This window comes from Furipterus horrens, unplaced genomic scaffold, assembly GCF_987537825.1.
Source record: "Furipterus horrens unplaced genomic scaffold, mFurHor1.1.pri manual_scaffold_13, whole genome shotgun sequence".
Taxonomy (NCBI): Eukaryota; Metazoa; Chordata; class Mammalia; order Chiroptera; family Furipteridae; genus Furipterus; species Furipterus horrens.
The window spans coordinates 50,380,981-50,408,002 of NW_028327183.1; the positions used below are offsets into that span (position 1 = coordinate 50,380,981).

Here is a 27,022-nt window from a genome sequence, read left to right on the forward strand (position 1 = left end):
AAAGGGAAACGGAGAGTGCCCCGGAGCATACTGTGTAGGGGCGACTCGGTAAAACCTAAAAAAGAGGCTGAAGCCCCGGTGGGTGCACATGCGCATCGGGAGGCTGTGAGGAAATCGTCTTAGCTCGTCTCAGAGTGAACGCCAGCTGTTGGGGATAAAGGATGATTTTTATTCTTTTTTTTTTTTTTCTTCAGTGGACAAAAATTACTTTTATCACAAGTAGAAAAACAGGTTTTTAAAAGTTTTTAAAAATAAGACCGTAGCGGAGAGGCCCCTCGCGTGAAGGAGCGAGAGTATTCCTGGGGCAGCCACACTTAAAGCAGCAACAGGCACTACTTACGCCGGCGCCGCCCAACAGACGCGTCACATGGACGACTCGTTGAACTTTTTAAAAATCTAATTTAAAACACGTTTTGTGCCATTCCAGTTGTTCCCACTCTGCTTGCTCTTCTCCTTCCGCCCTCTACTCAGCCCCAGCCTCCCTCTCCCTCAGTCAATCCCTCCGTCCTTCTCTATGACCATGGTTGTGCATAAATATTCTTTGGTTGACCCTTTCCTCATCTTTCATCTGCTCCCCCCTCCTTTGGCAGCTGGCAGTCCGTCTCATGTACCTATGCTTCTGTTTCTATTTTATTCGTTCATTTCTTTGTGTTGATTAGATTCCACGTATAAGTGACATCATATGGTATCTGTCTTTCTGTGACTGGTTTATTTCACTTAGCATGATACTCTCCAGGTCTGTCCATGCTGTCACAAAGGTAAGAGTTCCTTCTTTTTTATGGCTGCATAGTACTCCACTGTATAAATGTACCACAGATTTTTGATCCACTCCTTTACTGATGGGCACTTGGGCTGCTTCCAAATCTTGGCGATTGTTAGTCGCGCTGCTATGAACATAGGGGTGCATGTATTCTTCCTGATTGGTGTTTCAAGATTCTTAGGATATATTCCCAGAAGTGGGATTGCTGGGTCAAATGGCAGTTCCATTTTAATTTTCTAAAAAGATTTTACCTGTTTACTTTTGGAGGGAGGAGAAGGAAGAAAGAGGGAGGAAGGGAAACACTGATGTGTGAGAGAAACATCAATCGGTTGCCTCTCACACACCCCCAAACTGTGACCTGGCCCGCAACCCAGGGATGTGCCCTGACCGGGAATCAAACCGGTGACCTTTTGGTTTGTGGGACACAGCCCAACCCACAGAGCCACACCAGTCAGGGCCCACTTTCAATTTTTTGAGCAAACTCCATAACTGTTTTCCACGGTGGCTGCACCAGTCTGCATTCCCACCAACAGTGCACTAGGGGGTCCCTTTTCTCTGCATCCTGGCCAACAGTTGTTGTTTGTTGACTTATTGATGGTAGCCATTCTGATGGGTGTGAGGTGATACCTTGCTGTGGTTTTAATTTGCATCTTTCTGATGATGAGTGATGTTGAGCATCTTTTCATATGTCTATGGGCCCTCTGTGCATCCTCTTTGGAGAAGCGTCTATTCAGGTCCTTCACCCATTTTTTAATTGGATTGTCTTCCTGGAGTTGGGTTGTATTAGTTCTTTGCATATTTTGGAGATTAAACCTTTATCAGATGTATCGTTGGCAAGTATGTTCTCCTGTCCAGTGGGCTCCCACTTTATCTTGCTGATGGGTCCTTCAGCCATGCATGACTCATTTCATTTTAAACTACCTAAAAGCCGCATTCAAAGAAAACCCCGAACAGGTGAAATCCATTTTAATCATCTATTTACTTAGTCTACTAGATGCCAAATATTATGACTGCAGCGTGTCATCGAGATGAAAACTGATGAAGGCGTTTGACACTTTTCACACGCAGCCTTCCAAATGCCACGTGTGTTTTCCGGCCCATGTGCTCCGTGTGTGCGGCTGTGCAGCTCACTGGCTGTTTCCGATGCTGTAGGGGCACTGTCGCCTTTTGTCCCCCAGCAGCCTGTGAAACAGGACAGTTAGGGGCCTGTTTGAGGAAGGAGGGGACGGCGGCCCTCGGAGGCGGTGACAGAGGTGGCATCCGAGGCCGCAGACATGCCCATGAAAACAGAGCTCCAGTCACATCCCGTATGTGCCTGTCCTGGCTATAGGGCCTGTCCCACAGCCGGCCCTGAAGGGCGCTCGGGGGCTCTCCTCACACCGTTATTATTGTTGGTGTTGTTTCCACCTGTGGGGAGTGGCTCCCGGGGTGGTCAGTCTGATGCTGCCTGTCCCCGAGCTGGTCCTCTGTCCCCTGACCCCTATTCGGTCCCTTCCTCCTCAGTCCATGGCCCCAGCCCCAATTCAGCCTCCCCTTCCCCCATCTGGACACCGGGCCTCTGAGTCCCAGTCCCTCCCAGAGTCCCCGTCATTCCCAGAACTGGACCCTTCCGCTGCACACCCTGCTGCAGACCAAGACCACCGACTGCGATGGTCCATCCCATAAGACACATCCCCGCCCTCGAAAGCTCATCAGCCTGGTATGACCTTCCCCCTCCCTCCTTCCCCATCCTCCCCACATCTCCCTCCTATTCTAGCAGTTCCCTAAACACAGGAAATGCACCCTCGCCTCTCAGCCTCTGTACTTGCTGTTCCCTCTGCCAGGAACACCATCCCTGCTTTTTTTTCTGGCTACTTTCCATCTGCCTTCAACACCCGGCTCAGGAGTCACCTGCTCCAGAGGATGTCCTGGCCCTGTCCCTGCACCCTGGGCCCCTGTCCCACGCTCAGCCACACCCGGCTGCCTGTCTGCCTCTGTCTCTCCCCAGGGACAGGCCTCCCCAGGGAGGCAGGGGACTGGGTCCCAGCGGTGGGGCCTGGAACCCAGGAGGACACACTCAGGTTCTGGGTTTTGTAACCAAGTAAATTTGAAAGTGGCCCCTTTCAGAATCTCCCATCTTGGGGACTCCTCTTTGACCAGAATTAGGGTCCATTCCCTGCATGGCAACCAGATTCCTGGGAATTGGTAAAACAAGCTGGCACCTTGCCTGAGGGATCATCCTTGGGGCCTCAGGGTGCAAGAGACACATAAAAAGATACATTTAGACTCCGAAAGGTATGGAGTCAGCCCTGGTCGGGTAGCTCAGTTGGTTAGAGCATCATCCTGATACACTAAGGCTATGGGTTCAGCCCCCAGGCAGAGCACATACACGAAGCAACCAGTGAATGCACAGATAAGTGGAACAACAAATTGATGTTTCTCTCTCTCTCTCTCTCCATATACACACACACACACACACACACACACATATTCCCCTTCTTCTCTCTCTAAACTTAGTAACGGCGAAAAATAAGTCATAAAAAAAGAAAAGTTTCCCTGGTCAGACACCTCTGGAGCCTGTGTGTCGTCCCCCCAGCCCCCCCGGACGCCAGTGCGCAGTGGTGAAGCGCAAAGTTCAGGGAAGTCCTTGGCGAGATGACAGTGGCGCTTTGCGCGGCTCTGTGTTTCCCAAACATCACGACCACCGCCCCCTTTTCTTGGCCGCCTTTCCCATTGCCCTGCCACGCGCTGGCAGAGCACAGAGCAGGCCCTCTCCGCCGTTTCTATGAACAACAACAATAATAATAACGGGGAGGAGGTTCCCATCGACACTGGTCACCGGGGAGAGAAGGGGGCGGCCTCTGAAAGGTTCGGCTTGGGCTTGGATGAGAAGCCGAGAATGGAGGGCTGCTGGCCCAGGGGCTGGAAAGAACCCCGGGGAGGTCGCCTTCCAGTCCTGTCTTGGTGACACCTGGTCAAGGGGCCGCGGTTCCCAGCTCCCAGCAAGCCCATCTGCAAGCCTAGCAGGAATGGGCCGCCCACCCCACCTGCTCCTCCTTCCTTCCAGGGTGCTTGTTCTCAGCGCGGCCCCTCCAGTCCATCTCCCCAGTCAGAAGCGGGTCTGCAGCCTCGAACCCCCGCACCACCCAGGGCCTTGCCTGTGGCGTCAGCTGGCAAACGTGCCGCTCTGTCCTTTCCCAGTGACTCACAGCCATCTCCTCTCCGTCCCACGGCCCAGCTCAGGCCTCCGCCTGCCCGGCTCAGCCTCTCTCCCCAGTCCCTCTCCAGGGTCTCACTGCCCCTGGGGCTGCCCCTGCCTCTCTTCTCCTCTAGCGCCCTCCACAGCTCTCCAGGGACCTCAGGGGACAGTGAGCCCCCCTTGGAAGCCCTGCTGGGCCTGGTGTCTGCTGGCCTCCCCGCACCCCTACCAGCAACCCTCTCCCTCGCAGCCTCACGCCAGCGCCCTGTCAGCCAGTCTCAACTCCTGACCTCCCGCACCAGGTCCTCCAACTTCGCATATGCTGTTCCCTCTGCTCAGGATGCCCTTCCCTTTCTGCCCACCTGGAGCGCCCCTGCCAGAATGCCTCTTCTTCATCCATTGCGTATTTACTTATAGACAACGCAGTTCTGAGAGAGCAAACAGGGGTGGGCCTCGTCGGTGAAAGGGTGTCACGGGGTCACAGAGGTCAGTTCATTGCCCGCAGCCTCACTGTTCCGAAGCAGCAGACCCAGGACTCAAAGGCTGCTTCTCCTGATTCCTGACACGTGGTCCCCAGCCCGCCTGCCCACCCCGAACCCAGAGGGCTGGGCTCTCTGTGGCTTTCAGTGTTTTCTGAGCGGTACAGCCTGTTCCTTATTCAAATGTCACCGTGTGTCGATTTGCTCATTTGACAGGTGGTCTTTGGGCGCCTGCTCTGTGTCAAGCATCACGCGGGCTCTGGAGATCAGCCGGGGATGCCACAGCATCAGGCCTCTTCCCAGAACCTGACCCCGAGCGGGGAAGGGACGCCACCCATAATCATCACACACAGGATCCCTAAAGTGGCAGTGGTGTGACGGGGCCGGGGAGAGGCGAGCCTGCGGCCCCTCCACAGCCCAGAGCAGGTGATCAAAACCTCTGTCACCTTGGGGTCGCTGACACAGAGCAGGACAGATGAGGTGGGGAGGCCTGGGTCCTGCCTCGGGCTGCCGGAGTCCACAGGTCCCCTTGCCCTTTTCCCACATTTACAGAGCCAACCCCTACCCATGCCTGGCTCTGTGCCAAGCATCAAGGAAACAGACACCAGCTGGGGAGGGGACCCCAATGGGGACTTCTCTCCCCCATCTTTCATCTCGTGGCTTTGGTGTGGTAAGTAAATGTTACCAACACTGAAAAAACCCCACTGTGTTCTGTTGGGGTTTTTAAGAAAATAAACTGACAAGACAGCCTTCATTAAAAATTTAACTGTGGTAGGAAAATGATTAAGTGAATTGTTCATCCTAACACTGTTAAGATAAATTGTTTTTATACGTTTCAAATGCAATGAACCGACAGCAAAAACTTAGTAAGCTTACTTTTCTTTGCATTAATTATTTTTTACATTCACAATTTTGAAAAACAGTGTCATTTTTTCAATTACTTTTATGACAGCTTCTCATATTTCCTCCTTCCCTGAGACAAGGGACGTGTCCTCCCTTTTCGGCGGCGATGTTCCTGGAGCCTGGCACGCCTCTCACCCACTGAGCTGCTCCAGGCTGAGACTGGGCTCCCAGGGCCTCGGTCTCCTCTGTGGCGTGGGGACAGGGCTCTTGGGACTCATGAGAAGCACAGACCCAGACCACACAGCCCAGCCCAGCGCCACAATGGCCACTCAGAACACCGAGTCCCCTCCTTTAGGCAAGTCCATGATCGCCATTTCAGGCAACGTCACCTTCCCCCACCTCCCCACCCAACAACAAATCCTAAACGTGTCCCTACTAGGAGGCTCCAGGCCATGCCAGCACCCACTACCGGCTAAGTGGCCCCCAACCTTGCCTGAGGCAGTGGGGTGGGTTGGTGGGAAAGTGGGGTTAAGCCGAGGCTCAGGAGTCAACCACCTCCCTCCCAGGAAGGCGGCCCTGCGCCCCACCCCCAGCCCCCCTCAGCCCGTTTGGCTCACTCCCGGCTCTCACCTCTGGCTGGCGCACACTGCACCCGACAGGTGACTTTCCAACAACATGGGGTTGAGCGGCATGGGTCCACTTAGAATGTGAGGTTTTTTTTCCCAGCTGATACCTGTCGGTGTTTGATCTGCGGTTGGGAGTCCGCGATGCGGAGGGCCGGCTCTAGGCTTCCATTGTTCTGCGCCCCTTTATACTTGAGCACGAATGGATTTGGGTATCTGAGCGGCGTCCTGGAATCACCCCCCAGATACCGAGGGACAACTAAGTTTTGGGGGAGTCAAAAGTTATATGTGCCCTGACTGGTGGGCTCGGTGGGTTGAGCGCCAGCCTGTGAACCAAAGGGTCGCCGGTTTGATTCCTGATCAGGGCACGTGCCTGGGTTGCGGGCTGGGTCCCCAGTTGGGGGTGTGTGAGAGGCAGCCACACATTGATGCTTCTCTCCTTCTCTTTCTCCCTCCCTTCCTCTCTCTCTAAAAATAATAAATAAAATCTTCGAAAATTAAAAAAAAGTTATATGTGCATTTTCCACTTGGCTGGGGTTGACACCCTTAACGCCTGTGCTGTTAAAGGGTCAGCTGTACTGTGAGCCTCTGCTGGTCTCTCCACCCAGCTCCGCAGGGGCAGGGATGTGTGCCTGTCCTGCTCACTGGGCTTAGCGCAAGGCCTGGCACACAGTAGGCGCTCAGTAAACCAGACGGGGGCAGGAACTGGGGGTTGTGGGTACACAAGCGGGCCCTGTCAGACACAGGGGGACAGCGACTCATGGTCTCAGCAGGGTTCTGCGCTCAGAGCTTGTTTCCAGGTGGAGACAGGACGCATTTGACAGCGGCGGGGTTTCTGTAACCCACAAGAAAGAGTTCACTGTGACCGGCAAGCATGGGTGACTGGTTATTCTAAGACGAATGTTGGGGAGCGCCGGCTGGGGCTACGTCTGGGCCCAGCAGAGGGCGCCCTTGAGTGCAGTGTGGCTCGGCGGGGCCTTCATTGCAAAGGGGGATAGGAGCCGGGATGATGTTGTGGCTGGGGGGCGGGGGGGAGACAGGCAGAGGCCAGGAGGTCGGGTGAGCATCTTGATTGGCAAGGATGAGGCCAGATCCCGGATGCACTGTGAGGGCCGACGCAGCCAGGACTGGGTTACAGTTCTGTAATCAAGTCACCAGCGTGGAGTCCGGAGATCTGCACATCAGTAAGCCTCAGAAGCCTGTTAAGAAATGAAGTTCTGCCTTGGTCAGGCAGCCCAGTTGCTTGGAGCACCATCAGGGTAAACTGAGGTCACTGTTTGATCCCAGGAAGGGCACAGTCAGGAATCAACCAATGAATGCATGGATGCGCAGAGCAACGAGTCCATGTTTCTCTCTCTCCCCCCTTTCCTCTCTCTCTAAAATCAACACATGTAAAGTATTTTTAAAGATTTTATTTATTTATTTTTAGAGAGAAGGGAAGGAAGGGAGAAAGAAAGGGAGAGAAACATCAATGTGCGAAGGATACATTATCGGTTGCCTCTTTCACATGCCCAGCCAGACCCGGCCAGCAACCCAGGCATGTGCCCTTACAGGGAATCGAACCAGCAACCTTTGGGATCGCCAGCTGGCACTCAATTCCCTGAGTCACACCAGCCTGGGCTAAAATCAATAAATTAAAAAAAAAATTTTTTTAATAAAGAAAGAAATCCAGCTCTGCAGCCAGCCTGCTGGGCTAAGTTCCAGTTCCAGTCACCAAGGACAGCCTCCTGCACACAGTCTCGCTCTCCCTGCCTCAGTGTCCTCGTCTGTACCATGGGGATAAGACGGGGCCACTCACGGGGTGGTCAGGATGTTGAAGTTCACCCACTGTGGAACTAGGACTTGGAGCGACGTGGGGGGCAGGAGAGGTGCTCAGGGAGGGGACATGAGTAATGGAGACAGGATGTGAATCTTCTGCCACTCGGGGTCTCGGTCTTCTCAAGTGAAAAGCAGGCATGATATGCGCACCGTCCCTCCTGGGGGCCGTCATGACGTCAGAAGCCACATGGCTCTCCAAGATGGCAGGCACTGCTCCGGATTCGGCAGTGTAACGGTTCTGCAGGCTGTGTGCCAATGTCCACAGAGTCGGGGGCTCTTGGGTCCAGCAGGGCTGGATAAGACTTGGGGCTCAGAGAAGGCGCCTCTGAGGCTGATGTTTCATTGAGTCAAGAAAAACGACAGTGGATGATGGCAAAACCGGTCTCCCTGACGACAATCTCTGGCTTCTCAGAAGCCGAGCATCCGCCAGGCCGCCTGGGCCTCAGGGGTTCTTCCGGTGACCTCAGTCCCCAGTGCCACAAAGGGAGCCTGGTGCAGGGCACATGGTGGAGCTTAGTGCATGCTTGTCCGGGGACGGAGGCACCCAGTTTCTCAGCAGCTCAGTGATGGAGGGAGGCCGTCAGCATCCCCGTGTCAGTCACAAAACTGGACGAGCTGGATAACATGCCCATGGAAAGCCGGGGTCAAATCTCAACTGTCCCCCACCACCGCCAGTGCTGCAGACACGTTTGGGTGGCCCCTGTTGCTGTTTGTCTTTGAAATTAAGTTTCAGAAAATAAATAAATAAAATTAAGCTTCCAGAACAAGTGGGACATCCTGCTTGCATCCTTTGAAAACTCAGGGATGCATTCCAAGCACTCGCCTGGGTCATTCGATTTTCTTCGAAGCTCCATTCTGAGTAGCTGCATTAACCGTCTGTCGTGAAAATGCACAGTGACCCACTTCTCCTATGCCCGGTCATCAGGCACGTGGGCTGATCTCACAGCCCGGCGACTGCCAGGCCGCGGCCTTCAACCTGACTCTGCGCACTCCTGGGCGTCTCCCTGGGAGGCGTCAGTTGGTTTCTTTGGACAGAAGCGCACTCCTGTCAAGAGCCCCCACGCGCACTGTGCACATGACCTCACGGCGACCCCGAGGCACTCCGGGCAGCCCGCTGCAAGCCTCGGTGGATCGCTACTTTGTTAGGTTAAGTGCATGTCCTTTGCGTCCCTGATCCCCCCGATGCACATTCCAAGACATTATCCCGTAAGCCCCAAAGGGGCCTCAGGGGAGGGGATTTGTGGTGGGGGCAGCTCGAAGTCTCCTGGGCGTGGGGGCAGGGCACGAGGGGTGCCCATCGAAGGAAATTCTGCAGCCAAGGAGCAGACGAGACACGTTGCGCATGCGCACACGTGCACGCGCGCCACCACGTGGACAGCTCTTAGCCCAGGCGGAGCAAAAACAGGGAGACAAGCAAGCCACAGCTTCATTTACATACATTAAAAATGCACGCACACAAAGCAACAATAAGCATTTTCCAGGACACACACACGCAGAAAGATCCACAGTAAACACAGGAGGGTGGTTGGCGGTGGGGAGGAGGGGACCAGAGCGGGGACAGCGGCGGCGGCGGCGGAAGGAGACAGGAGCTGGGGCCTCACTGCGGAGGAGAAGCCGAGCACAGCGGGTGGCCCCACCAGGACCCAGAGGCAGGCGGGGTGCTGGGTCCGCAGGCCAAGGATGCTTCCCCAGCCAGCGCCCCAAACCCGCCCCCGCCTCTCCAGGGGGGTTTGGGCGCGTGGCCCGTGGCTCCCAGGCAGAGGGAAGGCATCTTCATAGGCCCTGGGCTTGCACGCCCCGTCCAATCTCAAACAGAATTAAGGGCCCCACGGAAGACTGCCAATTTTTTTCAAAAAACTCTTTTGCCCATTGTGGCATTTAAACAACAACCGCCTGCCCTGAGGTCGCTGTCATGTCACAGAAGGGCATTGTAGCTTGTCCCGAAAGTGGACACCGGCGTCCCAGAGAGAGGCCAGTGTGGGCACTCGGTTCACTTGGAGTCTCCCGCACTCCGGGTGTGGCCTCAGTCCTCACTGTGTCACAGGATGGGGGAGCGAGAACAGGTGAAGGGGACCCCGGGCACCCCCATTCCCACAGCCCTGCAGGAACTTGCCCCTTGCTTGGTGACAGATGGTTTCCCCGTCTCTACCAATTCCTTGGGGGCAGGAGTGCACGAGCTGGCCTTCCATTCATGGACAAATGCCTGCTCTAGGTGCTGAGACAGCAGGGAGTGGGCAAAGTCCCTGCCCTCACGGAGGTGACAGCCAGATGACCAGCAAGTGACCGTGGACAGGGGAGGCTCTCGAATCTCTAGACCATCTCTACTGAACTTCGGTGCCAGGCTTCATGTGTGCACGCATGCGCATGCATGTGTGTGCATGTTTGGGGGGGTGGCCACAGCCGCCACCTGGGGAGACAGCACTCGAGTGGGGACACATAGCACTGACCCCACAGTTCCCGCTGCCTCCGCAGTTCCACCGCTAGGTATGTTTCCAAGGGCAGGACCCAGCACGAAGATGTTCCCTGCAGTGTTGTTTGTATCAGTGACATTCTGGGCATAAGAAGGGACCCAGGACGCCCACATGCCAGAGTCCTACACTGCCACCCAAACCGACGCGGTAGACGAGGATTAGTGTCAGAATGAAAGATGTTCATCGTTAAGCTCCTAGGTTTAAAAGCCAGTGGAGAACCGGCACAAAGGGATGTGCTTCCATTTTTTCCTTTGAGAAAAAAGAGAGGCAACCTGGGCCTGGGCACATGCTGAAGACATGCGTGGAGAGCGCCCCCTGTGGCTGTTGGTGACGCTGGGCCTTCGCCCCGTATTTTCACGCAGGTATATTTCCTTGTGTTTCTAAATTAATTGGTATTCCTTCTGTAGTCAATCATTTAAAAGTACATTGACAGAAACACAGAAAAGAGCCGGGAAGGCTTCAAAACAAAATGTGAGCAGTAATTACTTGTATATCTAGAAGGTGGGAGTAGGGGTGATGTTCACATTTTTTTATTTGGATAATTAAAACATTATTTTTTCGAGTGCCTCTAATGGCTCCTGAGATGGTCCTACTCCTGCCACTGGGGAGGCCTCCTCAACTGCTCGTGCGCAGTGGCCGCTCTGGTGGACGGGACACCCCTGCCCTTGGGGAACGTGCAGTGTTGGGGGGCCAGTGGTCTCCAGAGTGGGGGTGCAGGAGCCCCAGGATGAGAAAGGAAGTGCTGGGGTTTGACCCTCTAACAGAGTCCATTTCTGCTTTTTCACGACCACAGTGCACGGGTGCAGGAGACTGAGTGTGACTTACACATACATTCATGCCTGTACGTGGGGCCACATGTGTGTTCTGACACAGATGTGGCTCCAAAAGGTGTGGAGGCCGCTGGCCTGCCCTTGGGGTGATGGACACATGAGCAAACAGGTCCAACCACAGTGACCAGCTCAGACTTAGAACCTCAGAGTCATCTTCTCTGTCCTTCTTTCCTCCCCTCCCCCGGAGGAAAGCCCTGTCATCTCCAACTGCAAAACAGGCCCAAAATTTGTCCACATGTCACCACCTGACCCCACCAGGCCTGTCTGAGCCACTGCAGCTGTCCTGAACTCTGCACCAGCCAGCCAGCTGCCCCCTGACCCTTGCGGGCGCTGCCCAGCACCTCGGACACGCCCAAGTCAGAGCCTGCCTGTCCCCTGCCCAGGGCCACCCCTGGCTACTGGCTCTCTCAGAGAAGAGCCCACGTCCTCCTCCCCGTGACCACAAGGCCCAGCAGTATCTGCCCCCGCTGTCCCCTCTCAGCCACCTGGCGGCTCTCTGCCTGCAATGCCCTTTCCCAGATGTTTGGAGGCTCCCTGCTGGCCTCTAAATGTGTGCTCCAACGTCACCTTCCCCAAGAGGCCACCCTGACCTCCCTGTCTTCAAAGCCGTACCTACCACCCCTCCGCCTATTCCTTCTCCCACCCCCTTTAACACACACACGCACACACACACACGGCTGACTCCGCCTGTGTCTCCAACATGGGCTCTGATGTGCTCAGGACACTGCCCTCCCACACATGAGGAGACCAGGAGGCATTTAACAGATGCCTTTAGGGCAAGGGCTGGGGTGTAGGGGTGGGCCATGGACCGAGAGAGGAGGGAGGTGAGGGGAGCTCGCCTGGGGACCTGGGACCAAAGGGCCGCGCGTTCAGGCAGCCAAGTCCTCAGCGCTGGGAGAGTGGCTGGTACCAGCTGGAGAGGCTGGCAGCCAGGCCCGGCGATGGGGACGTGGTGATGGCCGAGCGTGCCGGGAGGCTTGTGTTTGGGGGCGCCAGTCTGTGGCCGCTGGGAGGATGGGCTGGGCGTTGAAGGGGTTAGGAACTGGGGGGCTCAGGGGTGCTGTGTGGTCGCTATTAGCCACCAGCATCCTCGGTGGGTTTGTTCGCAGTGCTGAGAGCAGGCCCGGGACCAGGCGCCCTGTGGGATCGAACTGTTCATCAGGGCCCCGGAGAGGAAAGGGGCCGCTGCTGGGGCGGCCGGGGTGGACTCCACAGCTCCTCACAGCCGCAGCCTGAGGCCCCAGCGCAACGCCCCCGCCTAGACACCCTCTGGTTTGTCCCCTCATTGCTGTGTCCCTGCTAGAATGGATGCCCGGCAGGGGCAGGGCTGGGCTGGGCGGGTCTTGGTCATCCCCTAGAACCAGGCTGCACCTGCTGACCGTCACGTGCATCCATGGAGGACGCATGGAGGGCGGGGGCAAGCGCACGGTGACCATGAAGTGCAGAGTGTCGCCCCTTCAGGGAGACATGGTTGGGTTAGCAGGCACTGCAGCTGGAGGGGCTGGGGGGGACTCAGAGGCACCCTGTCGGAGGTGACTGGTCGGGCGGCCTCAGAGGACACAGTGGCCCTGCAGGAGCAGGGGAGGGTGGTGTTCCTGGACCCCGACTCTGGCTTCACTGGTCTGGGCCACACGGTCAGCCTTCTTAACTTCGGCAGCCCCAGGGCACTCCCCCCTAACAGCCCTGGTCCCACGCTCCCCAGGACAGCCAGAGGGTGGCCACCGAGCCCTCCCCATCTGGAGGAAGTGTGTCGGAGGAGGGAGCGGCAGCTCGGGGGCCTGGGACGTCTGTACGGGAGCCCTCTTCCTCCTGCGACCGACACCTTTGAAACAGTGGGAGCCCAGCCAGGGGTGAGTCACCACGCGGGATTATCTGGCAACATCTGGAGACATGTTGGGAACTGGGGCGCGGGTGTTACTGGCACTGAGTACCCGGGGGTTGCTCGGTACCCTCCAGCGCACTGGACGGCCCCGCCCACCCCCACCCCCACGGATGACCGGCCCCCAACACCAACAGAGCAGCAGAGAGACCCAGCCCTAAACAGGCACAGTTCTGCCCCCAAAGCCTCAGTCAGGCCCCATCTGAGTCACAGTCATAGCTCATCGGGTGGCAACGGCCCCGGGGCGCAGAGCCTCTGATCCTCTCGGCAGCTCCAAGAAGTGGAAGCGGGGGCGCGAGCCCCACGCAGGCAGCAAAGGAGGGCTCGCCAGGTACCAGAGTAACTCTACACTCTCGACAAGGATGAGACCCGTCACCAACCACACAGAAAGGGGTTCCTTTCCCCTTCTGCAGATGAAAACACGGAGGTGCAGACCCACGCCGTCACGGGCCCAAGGCCACGGAGCCGGGGTGAGGGGGGCGGGGTGCACGCAGTGCAGAGGCCCCGTGGAAAAGAGGCGCTCAGCTCCATCTGTGAGTCCAGGCCAGGCCCCCTCCCGGGTCTGCCTGTCCCGCTGCGGGAGGCGGGCGGGTGCTTCTGCCCCGGGCCCCAGCTGCGGGCACAGAGACAGGGGCCTTGCACCTGAGAAAACCCAGACGGCCTTGGCTCCCCTTAATAAGATGCAGACAGCCTCTCGTCAGTGCTCAGCGCTGCCGCGAACAGTGGGCTGGGCCCCTCCGAAGGCCCTCGCCCGCGCAGGGAGGAGGGGCTGGCCACCACCCGTGCCCCAGGGCTCACCTGGATGCCGTTCTCCTGCAGGTTCAGGTACCGCGTGTTGACCGGGATGCTGGCGGGGACCTCGGCCAGCTCTCTCCGCGTGCAGATCACCCGGCTGGCCTGGTTGCTGCAGGAGCAGGCTGCAGGGCATGAGGTGGCGGGCGGGGAGCCCCCTCCGGCAGCCAGTGTCAAGGCCACGCCGCCCCCGCCGGCCCCCAGGGGTGGGGAGAAGAGCCAGAGGAAGAGCAGGGCCCCGTGGGGCCAGGACATCCTACTGGGCGGCAGCGGGGGGCACGGGGAGCCGCGGGCGCACGCCATCCTCAATGTTCATGCTCCGCGCGGGCGCCGGGGGGCTGTCAGGGAGAGAGAAGCAGAGGCTCAGTGGGGAACAGGGCACTTGCATGGCCCAGCTGCTACCCAGCACTCCGCTCTGGGCCGCTGCGGCCGCCGCCATCCCCTTCCTGCCTGCCCCCCCCCCTCATCCTCTCCCTGCTCGGAAGACTTGGTGCCCATTTCACAGAGCTGGAAACTGAGGCTGGGCGAGAGGGAGTGCTTGCTCAAGGTCACCGGCCAGTCAGTGGAGAAGTTGGCCAGGTTCAACACTTAGTTCTTTGCATGATTTCAAAAAGGCGGATAGAGAGCTAGAGATAGAGAGAGAGAGAGATGAGAGAAAGGTACAGGAGGAAGTCTGGGTGGGGGTCTGGCTCCCATCACAGTACCCCCGTCCCATCCCCTGGTCGCCTGCATGGCTCTCTGGGAGGGGCATCCAGCCTCCTGTCCCCTCCCTGGCTTCTCCCTTGCGGAGCGTTTGCAGGGAGGCCAAGTGGCCAGCATCACATTGGCCCCGCTGCGTGCTGCCTCCCGTCTCCGCTCAGCCAGCAGGTGCAGGGATTTGAGTCACACACACAGGGAACCTGAAGCAACAAGGGGTGCCAGACGAGGCAACTGTGGAGGTGACGGGTGTGGCTGGGAGGAGCTGGAGGCGGTGCTGGGGGAACGGGGGCGCTGCCGCCCTGGAGTGCAGGTGCTCAAGGCCAGGACCCCCGTGTCTGCGGGGCCTGAGCTGGGGGCCAGGGCCCGGTGCCTGAGTCCTGGGAGGGGGCGGGCAGTGTGGGGTCAGGTCTTCCCACCCCCGTTTCCAAGAGAAGGAAAGGAGGCTGAGCTCAGTAACAATGACAACACTAACGAAAACTGCTCGGGAGTTCCGAGCAAGCCTTCTCCTGGCACAGACCCCACACACAGCTGTCTCCCCGAAGCCTCCCGGCGGCCACAGGAGGAAGCGGTTAGGGGTCTGGTTCGCAGGCGAGGAGAGAAAGCGGCTGTCCTGGGCGGCGGGGCCGTGGCCCCATGCGCACCCCCTGGCTCCCAGTCCCCGGCACAGCACAGCACGGCACGCAGCGTCCAGGACACACACAGGCACCTGCGCCAGCGAGCCCTGCCCGGCCTCGGGCCCCCGGGAGCGGGCAGCAAGCTCACGCCACCAGCAGGGGCGGGCCCCCCTCGCACGGGAGACTCAGACCCACCGCCACAGGCCCCGTGCACACGTGAGCGCGCTCCCTCGCTCCTTCTGCAGTTTCCTAGATCATTTCAACTCATGAAAATGCGTGTGCGTATGTCTCTGAGCGCGTGTGTGAAGCAAGAGGCAGCCGGAGACTAAGAGACGGAGGGACAGACAGAAGCGAGAGAGGAGGACAGAGACAGAGAGACAAACAGAGGGACAGAGAGACCCAGACAGACAGAGGGACAGGGAGACGGAGGGAGACAGGGACAGACAGAGGGACAGGGAGACGGAGGGAGACAGGGACAGACAGAGGGACAGGGAGACGAGGGAGACAGGGACAGACAGAGGGACAGAGAGAGGGCGTTAATTCGGCCTGTATCCCAAACTCATTTGTCCACCCTGAGGGCTCTCTGATGAGAGGGTGGAGGGGTCTTTGCTTTCCCCAGGGTCACAGGGAGCCCACGGCTACACTTGTTCCCACCTCCTGAGACTGGCGAGGACCCAGCCCACACCCTCTGAGCCACGGGGCTGGTGCAGCCCAACGGGGCCAGGGCTGAGGCTGGGGGGCCCCGGGCTAGCACGCGGCCGGGGCGGTGGGCGCCGCAGTACCCGAGGCCCAGCCTGTCGCTCTGTCTCTACCTCCTCATGTGACCCCATCTCTCGCGCCACCGCCAGCCCACTTCCCCCCATCACTGCTTCTGCAGTGACTGGGCCGCCCCCCTTCCCTCTGGCACCCTCGCCTGCTCCGTCCTTGTCCCCTCCCACAGAGGGGACACTCACCCTGGTGGCTCGGCTTCCGCTGGGCCTCTCCCTGCACCCCAGGCCCCCCCTCCACATGCCTCCGGCCGCCGCCGCTGCCCGGCTCTGCCTCCCCAGTTCTCTGGGTTTCGTCGAGGTCGTGCTGGGGGAGGGGGGGGCGCAGGGGCTTCTTGGGTCTCCCCGCGCCCCCCCCTGTCTCCTGTCACCCTTCCCACCCCGGGGGGCGGCTGTCGTAGGCCACTGCAGCAGTCTCCTCCTCCTCCCCTCCCTGCTCGCCTCTTCTGGTCCCTGCCCCTTCCCCCACCTCTGCCTCCACTCTCCCCCCACCCACAGCCTCTCTCCTCGCCACCCGCCACCGACCCAGCCCCCTTCTCCTCTGCCGCTGGCCCTGTCCCCACCTCAGGCCTCAAGCCCTGCCAGCTGCCTCCTCATGGTCCCACCTCCCCTGGGACCACCGGGCAGGCCCCTCTCCTTCTCCTCCATCTCCCCCTCACTCTCGCTCTGTCCCCATCACCCTCTCGCCTTCCAGAGGCCTGTCTCAGTCCGATTCTCTGTCCGCCTGTCCGTCCGTCCGTCTGTCCTGGTCTCTCTCGGCCAGGCTCTGTCTGTCTCTCCCTCTCTCTCCGCGATTACAATTTCCAGTCACACGGCAGTGCGGAGCCGGGCTCTGCCTCAGCTCCCTCCCTCTCCCTCTCACCCCCCTCCGTCTTTTTCTCCTGAACGGGGAGGGCAGCTCTGCTCCCCTCTCCTCGGCCCCCCTTCCCCAGGCCCAGAGGCCTCCCCCTCCCCCGCTAATCAAAGGCTCCGTTATCTAATTAACCCGTTGGTTCTGGGCAGCAGGGAAGGTCGGGCAAGGAGGGGGAGGGGAGGGCTTGATGCCTGGGCCGCCGAGGGAGGGGTCTGGGCCTGGCCAAGACTGGCCTCGTGGCACCCTCAAGGGCTGCAGAACCAGGCTGACCGCCTCCCACCCCTCTGGCCACAGCCACCCCTGCTGCACCCACCCCCAGCCCCAGGGCGGACAGCCTAGTGCAGGCTCCCCTGCAGACACTCCCTCTGGGACCCCAGGGGCTCCTGAGCCCCCCCCCCCCACAGCCATTCACTCCAACCCCCAACCCTGCTACACCAGAAAACTGGATCCCACATCCAGACGCCCAGTCCTTCCGCTGAGAGCCAGCCCGTTCAGGCCTGAAGAAACCCACCCCAACACGTGCTATCTCCCCTGGGCCTCAGCCATGGCCTAGCAGTCGCCTCCTGGTACAGTTCTGCAAAATGGGCAGTGAGGCTGCACTTGTTCATTGGACTCATCCATCCATCTGTCTGCCCATCCATCCACCTACCACCCACCCATCCATCAATTTGTCTGTCCATCCATCCGTCCATCCATTCACCCAACCATCTGTCTGTCCATCCATCCACCCATCTGTCCGTCCATCCATCTACCCGCCCACCTCTCCATCCACCCATCCAGCTGTCCATCTGACTGGCCTTCCACCCACCCATCCATCCATCTGTCCATCCATCCATTCACCCATCCATCTGTCCATTCATCCACCTATCTGTCTGTCCATTTGTTCGTCTGCCCATCCATCGACCCATCTGTCTGTCCACCTGTCTGTCCATCCATCCACCCACCCATTTACCCACCCATCCAATACTACGCATACAACACTGGTAGGTATAGGTGCTGACAAATGCTATCTCCACACTTCAAGCCCGGGGTGGCCACAGGCCACAGAAGACAAGTAGCAAGAGGAGAGATGCTGAGCAGGCCTGGGTGTGGATGCCGGGTTGGCTGTTTACTTGTTCTGAGCTGCAGAACATCACTGTGCGGCAGGATGATACTAGTATCTACCTCCTAGGGCTGCCGAGGGACCGACTAGCTAAATGCTCAATAAGAGGCTCTGCCTTTACAAGACACGTGGACCCGCCATCGCCCTGGCCCGCCACCATCTACCCGCAACGATCAGGGGAGCCTCTTCAGTGGTCTCCCCGCTTCTTCCCTCGTCTCCCTCCCAGTCATTTCCTACAATAGCCCTTCCACATCCATGTCCACATCCACATCCAAGTCAGATCCTGCCTTCCTCTGCTCAGCAGCCTTTGCTGCTCTGACTGTCTCTCCAAGTGTCGGGGCAGACACCCCTCTCCCCAGGCCAGGCTGCATCTCTGACTTCGGCTCCCACCCACCCCCTCTGCTCCCTCTGTGACCTGCCTCTGCCTGTTTCCAAGATAGGCTGTGCACACGCCCGCCTCAGGGCCTTTGCACTTGCCCTTCCTGCTGTCTGCACTCATCCTGACCACCTTGCACCACATAGTCCCACCCCCCACCTCTTCCAGAACCTTCTCTGTTTTATTTTTCTCTATGACGCTTTTTCACCATGGACCTCTTGTGAGCCTGTACCCTGGAGTGGGAGCTCCCCAAGGGCAGGGGCTGTGTCTGTTCTGTGTGGTCCCGGCACCTACGGTGGAGCCTGGCACGTGCTAGGTGCTCAGTGAATGTCAGGACTGAACAGATACAGGGTCGTTGCTATTGGTCCACATTTCCCCCATTACACTGTATCCCTCCGAGTCACACTGGGGCACACCCACCCCCACACACCCCACTCTGCACACTCAGCCCAGGACACACGCCAGCAGTTGCCCAACTTGAGACGCACGCCTCAGATGTACCCCTGAATCTGAGGTCCCTTCCCACGCCAGGAGGCCTGCCCAGCAGAGGCAGCACATCAACATGTTACAGACACAGCTGCCTCCAGCCCAGACCATGGCACCACCTGGCTTGCTTGGTCTTGGACACTATACCCTGGATCCCACGGTGCAGGTCCCTAGTGCACCCCGCTAAACACCATGCCCTGCAGAGAGCTGTGCCTTTGAAACCACTTGAGGGAGCTACACTCCTCTTCCTCTGAGCGTGTTCCCAAAGCCAGGCACCCTGTGCACACCTGACTTGTGCAACACCTGGAATAACACCACCTCCGATCGTGTAACATTTGCTGCACATCTGGCACCAACCAGGCCCTTTCTGTGGTTCTTCCATCTTTCTATTTCCCAGATAGAGAAGCAGAGGCACAGAGGCAAGGCCAATGCTGCTAGGAATGGCCCCTCCTGTTCAGCCTTACCAGAGGGGCCCCAGAGATCCCCAAGCTCATCATGACAGTCCCATTGAGGTCCCTTGGGGGCCATGTAAACAAGAGCCCATCCCCTTCCTGGAACCCTGTGCCTTCACGCCCTCTGCACAGGGTGTGACAACCTCACCCTTGCCCCACACGCTGCAGGCGGAGGCCCTTGCACTGGCCACAGCCTGCTAATAGTGACAGGAGGCAGTCACCAAACCCCTGCCACGTGCCCAGAGCCATGCTAAGCACGGCCCACACAAAGCAGGCCGCTGGCTTCTCCCCATGTCCCTGGGACGAGGGGATTGTTCTTGCGTCCACTTTACAGATGGAGAGGCAGATCCAAGGGCTAAAGACACCAGCTGAGGGCCACACAGCCTGCATGAGACAGCTGGGATTGGAACCCAAGGCCCAGAATTCGGCCAGGTCGCCACAATGCCTCTCTAACCCAATGCCCTGGGAGAGGCCTCAACACCAGTACACCTGTTCTCCACCCTACCTGGTGTGGGACACAGGTGCAAGGGGCCCCAAACCCAAAGAGAGAAGAGGTGTGAAAGGCAGAAAGGAGCAGACAGAGGCGGGAGAGAGGGAGGGAGAAAGGGAGAGGGGGAGAGAGAAAGAGAGAGAGAGAGACTATCAGGGGGCAGGGTGCGAGCTGAGATCCAGGGAAAGTAGACGCATGGGGCCAAGGTCTGCCTTCCTCTGCAGCCTGAGCTCTGAGACCTTCCAGCACGGTGCCTGAGAGGATTCAGGCCGATGGCAGATGGGAAATTCGGGGGCCCCAGGGGAGCCAGGGCGAGGAGAAAAGGGAGGCAGGGAGCATTCTCGGCAGGTATATTCATTTTTCTGGGGGAAGTTCAGAAGGTGAGAGAAAAGATAGGAAATTGACTGGCTTCGCAGCAAGAGGGATGGTGGCGAGATCTAAAGAAGAACTTCCCGACTGTGAGGGACTGTGGCGGAAGTGGAGCCTGGAGCCAGGAGGGAGGTGAGACATCAAAGCCAGGGAGAGCTGAACGCTTCTCTCTCTGGATGGCCTGGAGCTGTTAAGGGGGGAGGGCGGAGGGGGGAGGGTATAGGCAGCATGAGCTTTGGGGACAGATGAAACAACCTCACAGGTGAGTCCCTCTGAGCCGGCCCGTGTCCTAAATGCTTTTAAAATAAAAGTAGCCCCAAAGCCGTGAGAAGCGACAGGTCCCTAAGATTTGAGGTAGAAGAACCCTGGGAAAAGGGCTGCCCAGGTGCCCCCCCCCCCCCCCCCCCCCGGCTGCTGCTGAGGTTGCAGGCTCAGCTCAGGACTCGCCCAGGCCACCGGCCTCTAGGCTGCAGGACTAGGCTTCCCAGGGGAGGAAGCGGGGCTGTCCTGTCTTCCCCACTGCCCACTCGGAGGCCCTGACTGGTCACTTATTTGGCCTTTCTGTGCTCCCTTAACAGGTATTTACTGAGCGGCTCCTGCCCCTGCTCCAGCCTCAGGGCTGCGGTCACATTCCCACCTCAGGGCCTTTGCTCCTGCTGCTCCCTCTGCCCTGAGCAGTCCTCCTGGAGTCTACAAGGCTATCCCAGTCTCTGGTCTAGTCTCTGTTCCAATGCCACCTCGGAGAGGGTGTCTTTGTCCCTGCCCCACCTCTCAGACTTCTTTCCTTTACACCCTTCTCGTGGCCCGGCGCCACCCGACGGACAACTGTTCTCTGTTTACGTCCGTCTCCCCACTAGAAGGTGGGTGCTCGGGGCAGGGAGTTTTGGTGGCCTGCCCCCTGCTGGTCTTCCGTGCCGAGGACCCGCCCACAAGTCAATACTTGCTGAAGAAAGAGTGAGCGGGCCAGCGCCTGGTCCCACCAGGGCTCCTGCCAGCAACTCGTGCACAGGGCCCAGGAGTCCTGTTTCTTTTTTCTTTTTTCCTTTTTCTCCAGGGAGTTAGTGGTCCACGTGGGCAACATTTAAAGACTAAGCAATTGCAGGGGACCCCGGACTGCTTCAGATGGGCACTGTCCCTAGCCTGGTGGTGGAGACAGCAAAGCTGAGACTTGAAGGACGTGCGGAAAGTGGACGGACCCACGTGTGCCCAGGCCCCCTGGCTGGCGAGGCAGGGAGTCTGGTCCAGCCACAGACATCTGTCTGCACAGCAGGCTCACAGGCAGGGCTGTGGGGGCGCTGGGATGAGGAGGGCAGGGTCCGGTCAGGGGTGGAAAGCCCCCTCGGAATGGGCTGCAGGCCAGGGAGAAGCTGGGCCAAGGGTCAGGGGAGAGGATGAGGCTGGGGCTGGGGCCATGGGGGCAGTGAGGAGGGAACGGGTGAAAAGTGGCAGCGAAAGCAGAACTTGGCAAAGGCAGAGCTTGGGGGACATGTGGGGGGTGAGGGAGGGGGAGGGGCGGGGAAGGACACAGGCCCACCTGGTGGCCACCATCCTGGGCTCCCACGTCCTCCTTTGTAAAGCAGGACGCAGTGATGGTCCCTGGCAGTGCCCCCATGTCCTCACCTAAGAAATGGGAATTAGGAACGGACACCATGTGAGCAGGGCTGGGAGGGCAGGCGTGGAGGGCGCAGGAAGGCCTGAGGGGCAGCTGTGGACTCCCAGTGGGAGTCCCAGTGGGCAGGTGTCTCAGTGTCTGGATGCATTACTGTCTGCCGCGCCCTCTGTCCCCACCTGTGTCGAGTACGGGGGGCCACCAGCAAGTGCGGCTGCCGTGCTCTTGTCCCCCCACCCCATGGTGAGTGTGACTGAGGAACTGAATTGCTCGTTTAGTTGAAATTAGTCTGGATGTCGATGGCCGCAGGTGACTGTGGCGGTGTGATTGCTGTGTCAGACGGTGTGGCTGTAGCCACTGGTACGGGTGTCCCCGGGTGTTCCAGCTGAACCCCAGTTCTGCCTGGAACAGCTTCTGCCTGAGTCCCCAAAGCTTGGGCTCCTGTCTGACACTTGCCTAGTTACCTTGCGGTGAGGGGGTGCTGTCTCACATTGAAGCTGGAGACTCGAACTGGACTGAGTGTGACATGCCCATGTTACAGAAGGTCATACTGAGTCGGGGCGAGGTCCAGGCTGTTCCCAGGGACACCCAGACCCAGGCAGCTTGAGATGGAGGCCGCCCCTCGGGGCTCCCTGCACTCTCTGTGACTCTGGGAGGTGATGGCAGCTTAATGCCCCCAAATTGAATCTGGCTGGTGTGGCTCAGTGGACTGAGTGCCGGCCTGTGAACTAAAAGGTCACCAGCTGGATTCCCAGTCAGGGCACAGGCCTGGGCTGCAGGCCGGGTCCCCAGCTGGGGGTGTGTGAGAGGCAACCACACAGTGATGTTTCTCTCCCTCTCTTTCTCCCTCCCTTCCCCTCTCTCTAAAAATAATAAATAAATAAAACCTTAACAAAACAAAACAAAACAAAACACATCATTGCCGAGGTCATTGCCAGGGCTTCTGCAGGGGTGCCCGAGGCTGAGTGTGTGGGCTGGGAGGGGCGCGGTGCGACCTGGCGTGAGTCAGGCCTCCCTGGTTCCTTCTGTTCCTTTTTGCCTGCGCTGTCTCTTGGAAGACCAATGCTGCGGCCTGTTTTCTGTCTCAGGGGGCACACTACTATTTTATTTTTAAAAAGTCAGAGGGAACTATTGCCCTGACTGGTGTGGCTCAGCAGGTTGAGCACCAGCCTGCAAAGTGAAAGGTCGCTGGTTTGATTCCCAGTCAGGGCACGTGCCTGGGTTGTGAGCCAGGTACCCAGTTGGGGGCGCTCGAGAGGCTACCACACATGGATGCTTCTCTCCCTCTCTTTCTCCCTCCCTTCCCCTCTCTCTAAAAACAAATAAAAAAAAAAATCTTTTTGTTACTAAAAGTCACAACAAGTTGGAAACATCTTGAACTGAAGCATTGTTTCTCAGATAACCACGTGAGCCCCGGTCACCTGAGGACGTTGCGGGAACACAGATGCTGTGCTGGTGGGTGCTGGTGGGTGAGGTGCGAGGAGCCCAGGGTCTTCGGGATGAATAAGGAACTCCCCTCCGCCCTCACACCCTGCCCTGTGTAGGGGTAGGCCAGACCGGGCAGAACCTCAGCTGCCACACGACTAGCCAGGTGGCCTTGGATAGGGGACGTCACCTCTCGGGGCCTCAGTTTGCTCAGCTATAAAATGGGAAACACAGTTAATCTACCTCCTAGGGTTGGGGGCTTCAGTGGCCTGCTCCCTGTGCTGGTTGAGTGCCGTAACCGGCACCTAGAAAGTTCTCTGTGAAATGGCTCTATAACTACACCCTGGCTCTTGGAGAAGTGGAGAGATCGGTGCCAGCGAATCCTGGCTGTGAGCTCTGACCTTTCCCTGGAGTCCCCCTTTGCTGTCCCCCAGGCTCTGTCTGTAAAGGGGATGGCCCCTAGCTTGGTGGCGGGGATTTGTGGCAGCACATTCGGTGCTGGGCACTGAATAGCAGCAACACGAAAAGTTATCATTTCTTGTCACTGTTTCTGAAGAATAAACTTTGTCCTCATTCTGGGGCCATGTCCCCTGCCTTTCAAGTATAAACCTAGCATTTCAGGCTGAATCAAAACCACGCATTCATCGCAGGCTGGGAGGCCCTTAGTTTTTGCACCCGCCTGCAGCTGGACACCTGGGTGCGCAGAGCCCACTGTGAGAGTCGGGTGGGGAGGTCCTTTCCTCTCGAGAGCCTGAGTCACAGCAACTCTGAAAGTCCAGGCCTCTGTGAGCCTACTGTTCCTAACCACCTTCTGGTTGCAATTAGCAGCTGGGAGGGCCTGAGGCACCGGCATGTCTCCCTCTCTGGGTCTCAGGTTCCCCTCTGGAAAGCAGGGGTCACTGCTGGGGAAGGCCTGGGTTTGCAGTCCCAGCTCTGCCACTTCTAGCTGGGTGGTCTCGGGCAAGGGGCCTCATGTTTCTGGGCCTCAGTTTTCCCATATGTCACACTAGGAGTGATGATGGTGCGCTCTCTCAGGGCTGCCAGGAGGAGTAAATGAATGGACAGATGGACAGACGGACGGATCCATGAGGATGCTGAGCACACACCCTGGCTCCTATGAAGCACTCGGTGGATGTGAGCTCATCATGATTATCTCCGGCCCTGCGTGTGCAGGTTCTAGGCCGGAGGAAGGCACATCCCTGCGCTCCTGCCTGGGCTCTGTCCCTCCGGGAGACCTGGGGCTGCCAGGGCTTTCTGAGCTCCATGCAAGTGCCCTCGGCCTCAGCTCAGCTCCCTGGGCAGGACCGTGGCTGAAAAGTTCAGGAGGACACAGCTGAGACAGGGGGCAGTGGTCTCGACTCTGCCTCCAGTCCCAGTGGCATCTGGGGCACACACAGGCCCCTCGCTCCCCCACCAGGTCCCAGCTCTCTCACTCTCAGCAGCCCTCTTGGGGACCCAGGACCCCCTGGGACAGACTCCTACCCCACCTCCACTGGAGGGCCCGATAGCCCATCTCCCAGGTCTCCTGTGCAGCCCCTGCACCTCTGCCTGCCATGACAACTGTTGTGAGTATGTTTCCAGGCAACAGGGGGCATCCTGCCTGTGTCCTTACTCTCCTGCCACCCACCTGTCAGGCAGAGCCACCCCACTCTCAGGGACTGGAAAGGGAAGGGGAAGGGGGTCTCCCCACTGCGGGTGGAGGGTTCCTGGCCTGGGAGATGAGCTAGTTCCTCTACCCTGCCGGAGACGCAGTGGGGACGGGTTTCCTGCCCCCGACGAGGTGACAGTGGGTCTGAGCACCGTCATCTGCCCCCTGACCTGGAGGCAAGCCCGCGGGAAGCTCCCTTTCCCGCTGGACCAGGGTTCTGCGCCCGTCAGTCACTGCAGTTTGATGTGAGCGCCCCGCTCACCCCGCTCTCTTAGATCTGTGCTCAGATAAACTTCCAAATGCACCTGCGCTCCACACGCACAGAAACCGACCCCTGCTGTGGCATCCAGTCTGGTCATGTGACATGCTTACACCAGGACATGGGTGTGGGGTCTGTGGCCGGCCCAGTGGCCAGCCCGTTGAGGCTGCATGCAATGCGGGCCTGCAATGACCACGGAGCACTTGCGTGTGCTCTGTAGCCTGCTCCCCAAGCAGGGCCCAGTCCCAGGGTGACATGGAGCGAGGGCCATACTGACCCGGGATGATGGAGGACAAGGGGTGGGCAGAGACCCCTGGTAAAGGGGCTCCGAGTTTGGAGGGAAACCCAGGGAAGAGTGTGGAGACAGACAGGGCCAAAAGCGTGCCGAGTGGGCAGGAAAGAGCAGAGAAACAGCAGAGGCGGACACCTGGCCGACTGCGGGCGCGCAGGTGAGACAGATGCGCGAGGCGGGGACTGGTGGCCCCCTGCTGGGGTGGAGGGGGCGGGTTTCCAAAGGAGCTGACGGTCTGGATTTTTTGGAGAAATAATTGACGCGGCATTGCATTAGTCTCACGTGCACAACACAGAGCGTCACTATTTGTGAAAAGATCGCCAGAGCGTCTCCCGATCCATCGCCACCTAGTCCCGATTCTTTCTCTTGTGCCGAGAAGGAATTTCTATGTGAAATCGTTCATCTATTGAAAACAAGCTGGCGACAAATGAAACATTTTGACCGCAGCACCGGGGGAATCGCACTCATGGCCCCCATGAGCCAGTGGACATGCTGAGGGATGTGGGGTGAAGGCAAGGCGCGCAGGGCGGAGGTGGAAGGAGGCAAGGGGCGGTGGGGCAGGGCGACTCAGGAGCAGAGACCCAGCTAAACTAGGCAGAAGCAGAGGCCGGTTTCACAGCAGACAAGGCGGGAGACAGGAAGACTGGTGAGTGAGTCCCGGTCAGAGACAGATAGATGAGTGAAGACAGGAAGGTGCTGGCTGGGGGACAGGGTGAAGGGTCAGCCCAGGGGACAGGTGGAGAAAGGTGAGAGACTGGGAGGCTTGACAGAGAGAGGAGGTCCAGGTGACAACCTGGTGACAGCCACCTGGCCACAGAGAGGCGGGGAAGAGAAGAAAGGCTGGAGAAATAATGAGGGTCCCAGCAGGCACAGACAGGTGAGCAGTGGGGGTGGGGAGGGAAGCAGGCAGAGGTGGGGACCGTGGCTGGGCGCGGAGCCAGGGCCCTGGAAGAGGCTGAGGATTCAGCACGTCCCCTCCCCACTAGCACCTCTGCTGAAGAGCTGCCTCTCCAGCGGCCTCAGCACGTGCGCCCGTGAGCGTGCGTGCGCGTGCGTGCGCGAGCTGAGCCCTGGCTCTACTTTGCAGGGGTGTATTAAGGGGCCCTTTGATACCTAATGGCTTCATTCTGCTGTCCTCTTGGATAGCAAGGAGACCCCCGGGAACGCTCTGACTTGGGCGGGAGGACCCTCCCAACTGCCTCTGGGTGGGATTAAGGGTGGCTGCTGGGGTCCCACGGGGCTGCGCCCCGCTCCAGCTCACACGTGTGCCCTTCACGCTGGGCTCCGCGACTGTGTTTGCAGCGTGTGGGCCGCACCTCTGTAGCTCGGAGGCCACCTCCGTGCCCCTCGCTTTGGGTCTCTCTCTGTGAGTGTGAGTCCCGAGTGGATCTCACCTGCCTGCGCCTCTCTCCGGGAGATGCTGCCTTTGTCTCTCCTTCAGGTCTCGGCGTGAGGGGCTGCGTCTGTGTGCGCACCGGACGCCAGGCCTTTCTGCCGGCCCTTGGCCGACTCTGGGTGCCGCAGCCACCGGGGTGACTGGGTCTCTGATTCCACATCGGGGTCTCTGGATAACTGTGCACGCGTGTGCGCGCACCTCTGCCTACACGTGCCTTTGTGCCTCTTTCTCACTCCCACCCTGCGCCTGTGGCCGATCCGGGTCCCCCCGGCAATCACACAGGGGGCCTCCACCCCCCATGCACCTCTGGCCCCTTTTTGCCAGCACGGCGGGTCTGCCCCCACCCTCCTGGAGTCTGGGGCTCCCTGTGCCTCGGCCTCACCTGCTCCCCGGGCTCCTCTGTGTGCCCCTGACTCTCCCTTTCTTTTGGAAATTAAGTGAGTGACTCCGTGTAGGTCCGACTCGCATCTTTCCTGCCCTGCCTGACAGTCTCCTTCAGGCCTCTCTGCGGC

General features: G+C 58.9%; 1 protein-coding gene across 2 annotated transcripts in view; it reads right to left on the reverse strand.

The window, feature by feature from the left end:
* Positions 1 to 27,022, reverse strand: part of LRRC4B (leucine rich repeat containing 4B) — a 33,982-nt gene that overhangs the window by 4,761 nt on the left and 2,199 nt on the right. The window contains exons 1-2 of one of the 2 annotated variants that reach the window (XM_090259543.1): positions 15,940 to 16,185; positions 13,680 to 14,011 (exon numbers count right to left, since the gene is read on the reverse strand). In XM_090259543.1, the coding sequence (XP_090115669.1) occupies positions 13,680 to 13,976 (297 nt within the window). In that variant the 5' untranslated portion in view covers positions 13,977 to 14,011; positions 15,940 to 16,185. Of the gene's footprint in view, positions 1 to 13,679; positions 14,012 to 15,939; positions 16,186 to 27,022 lie in introns of those variants that run through there. The other variant, XM_090259544.1, reaches the window with a different exon arrangement.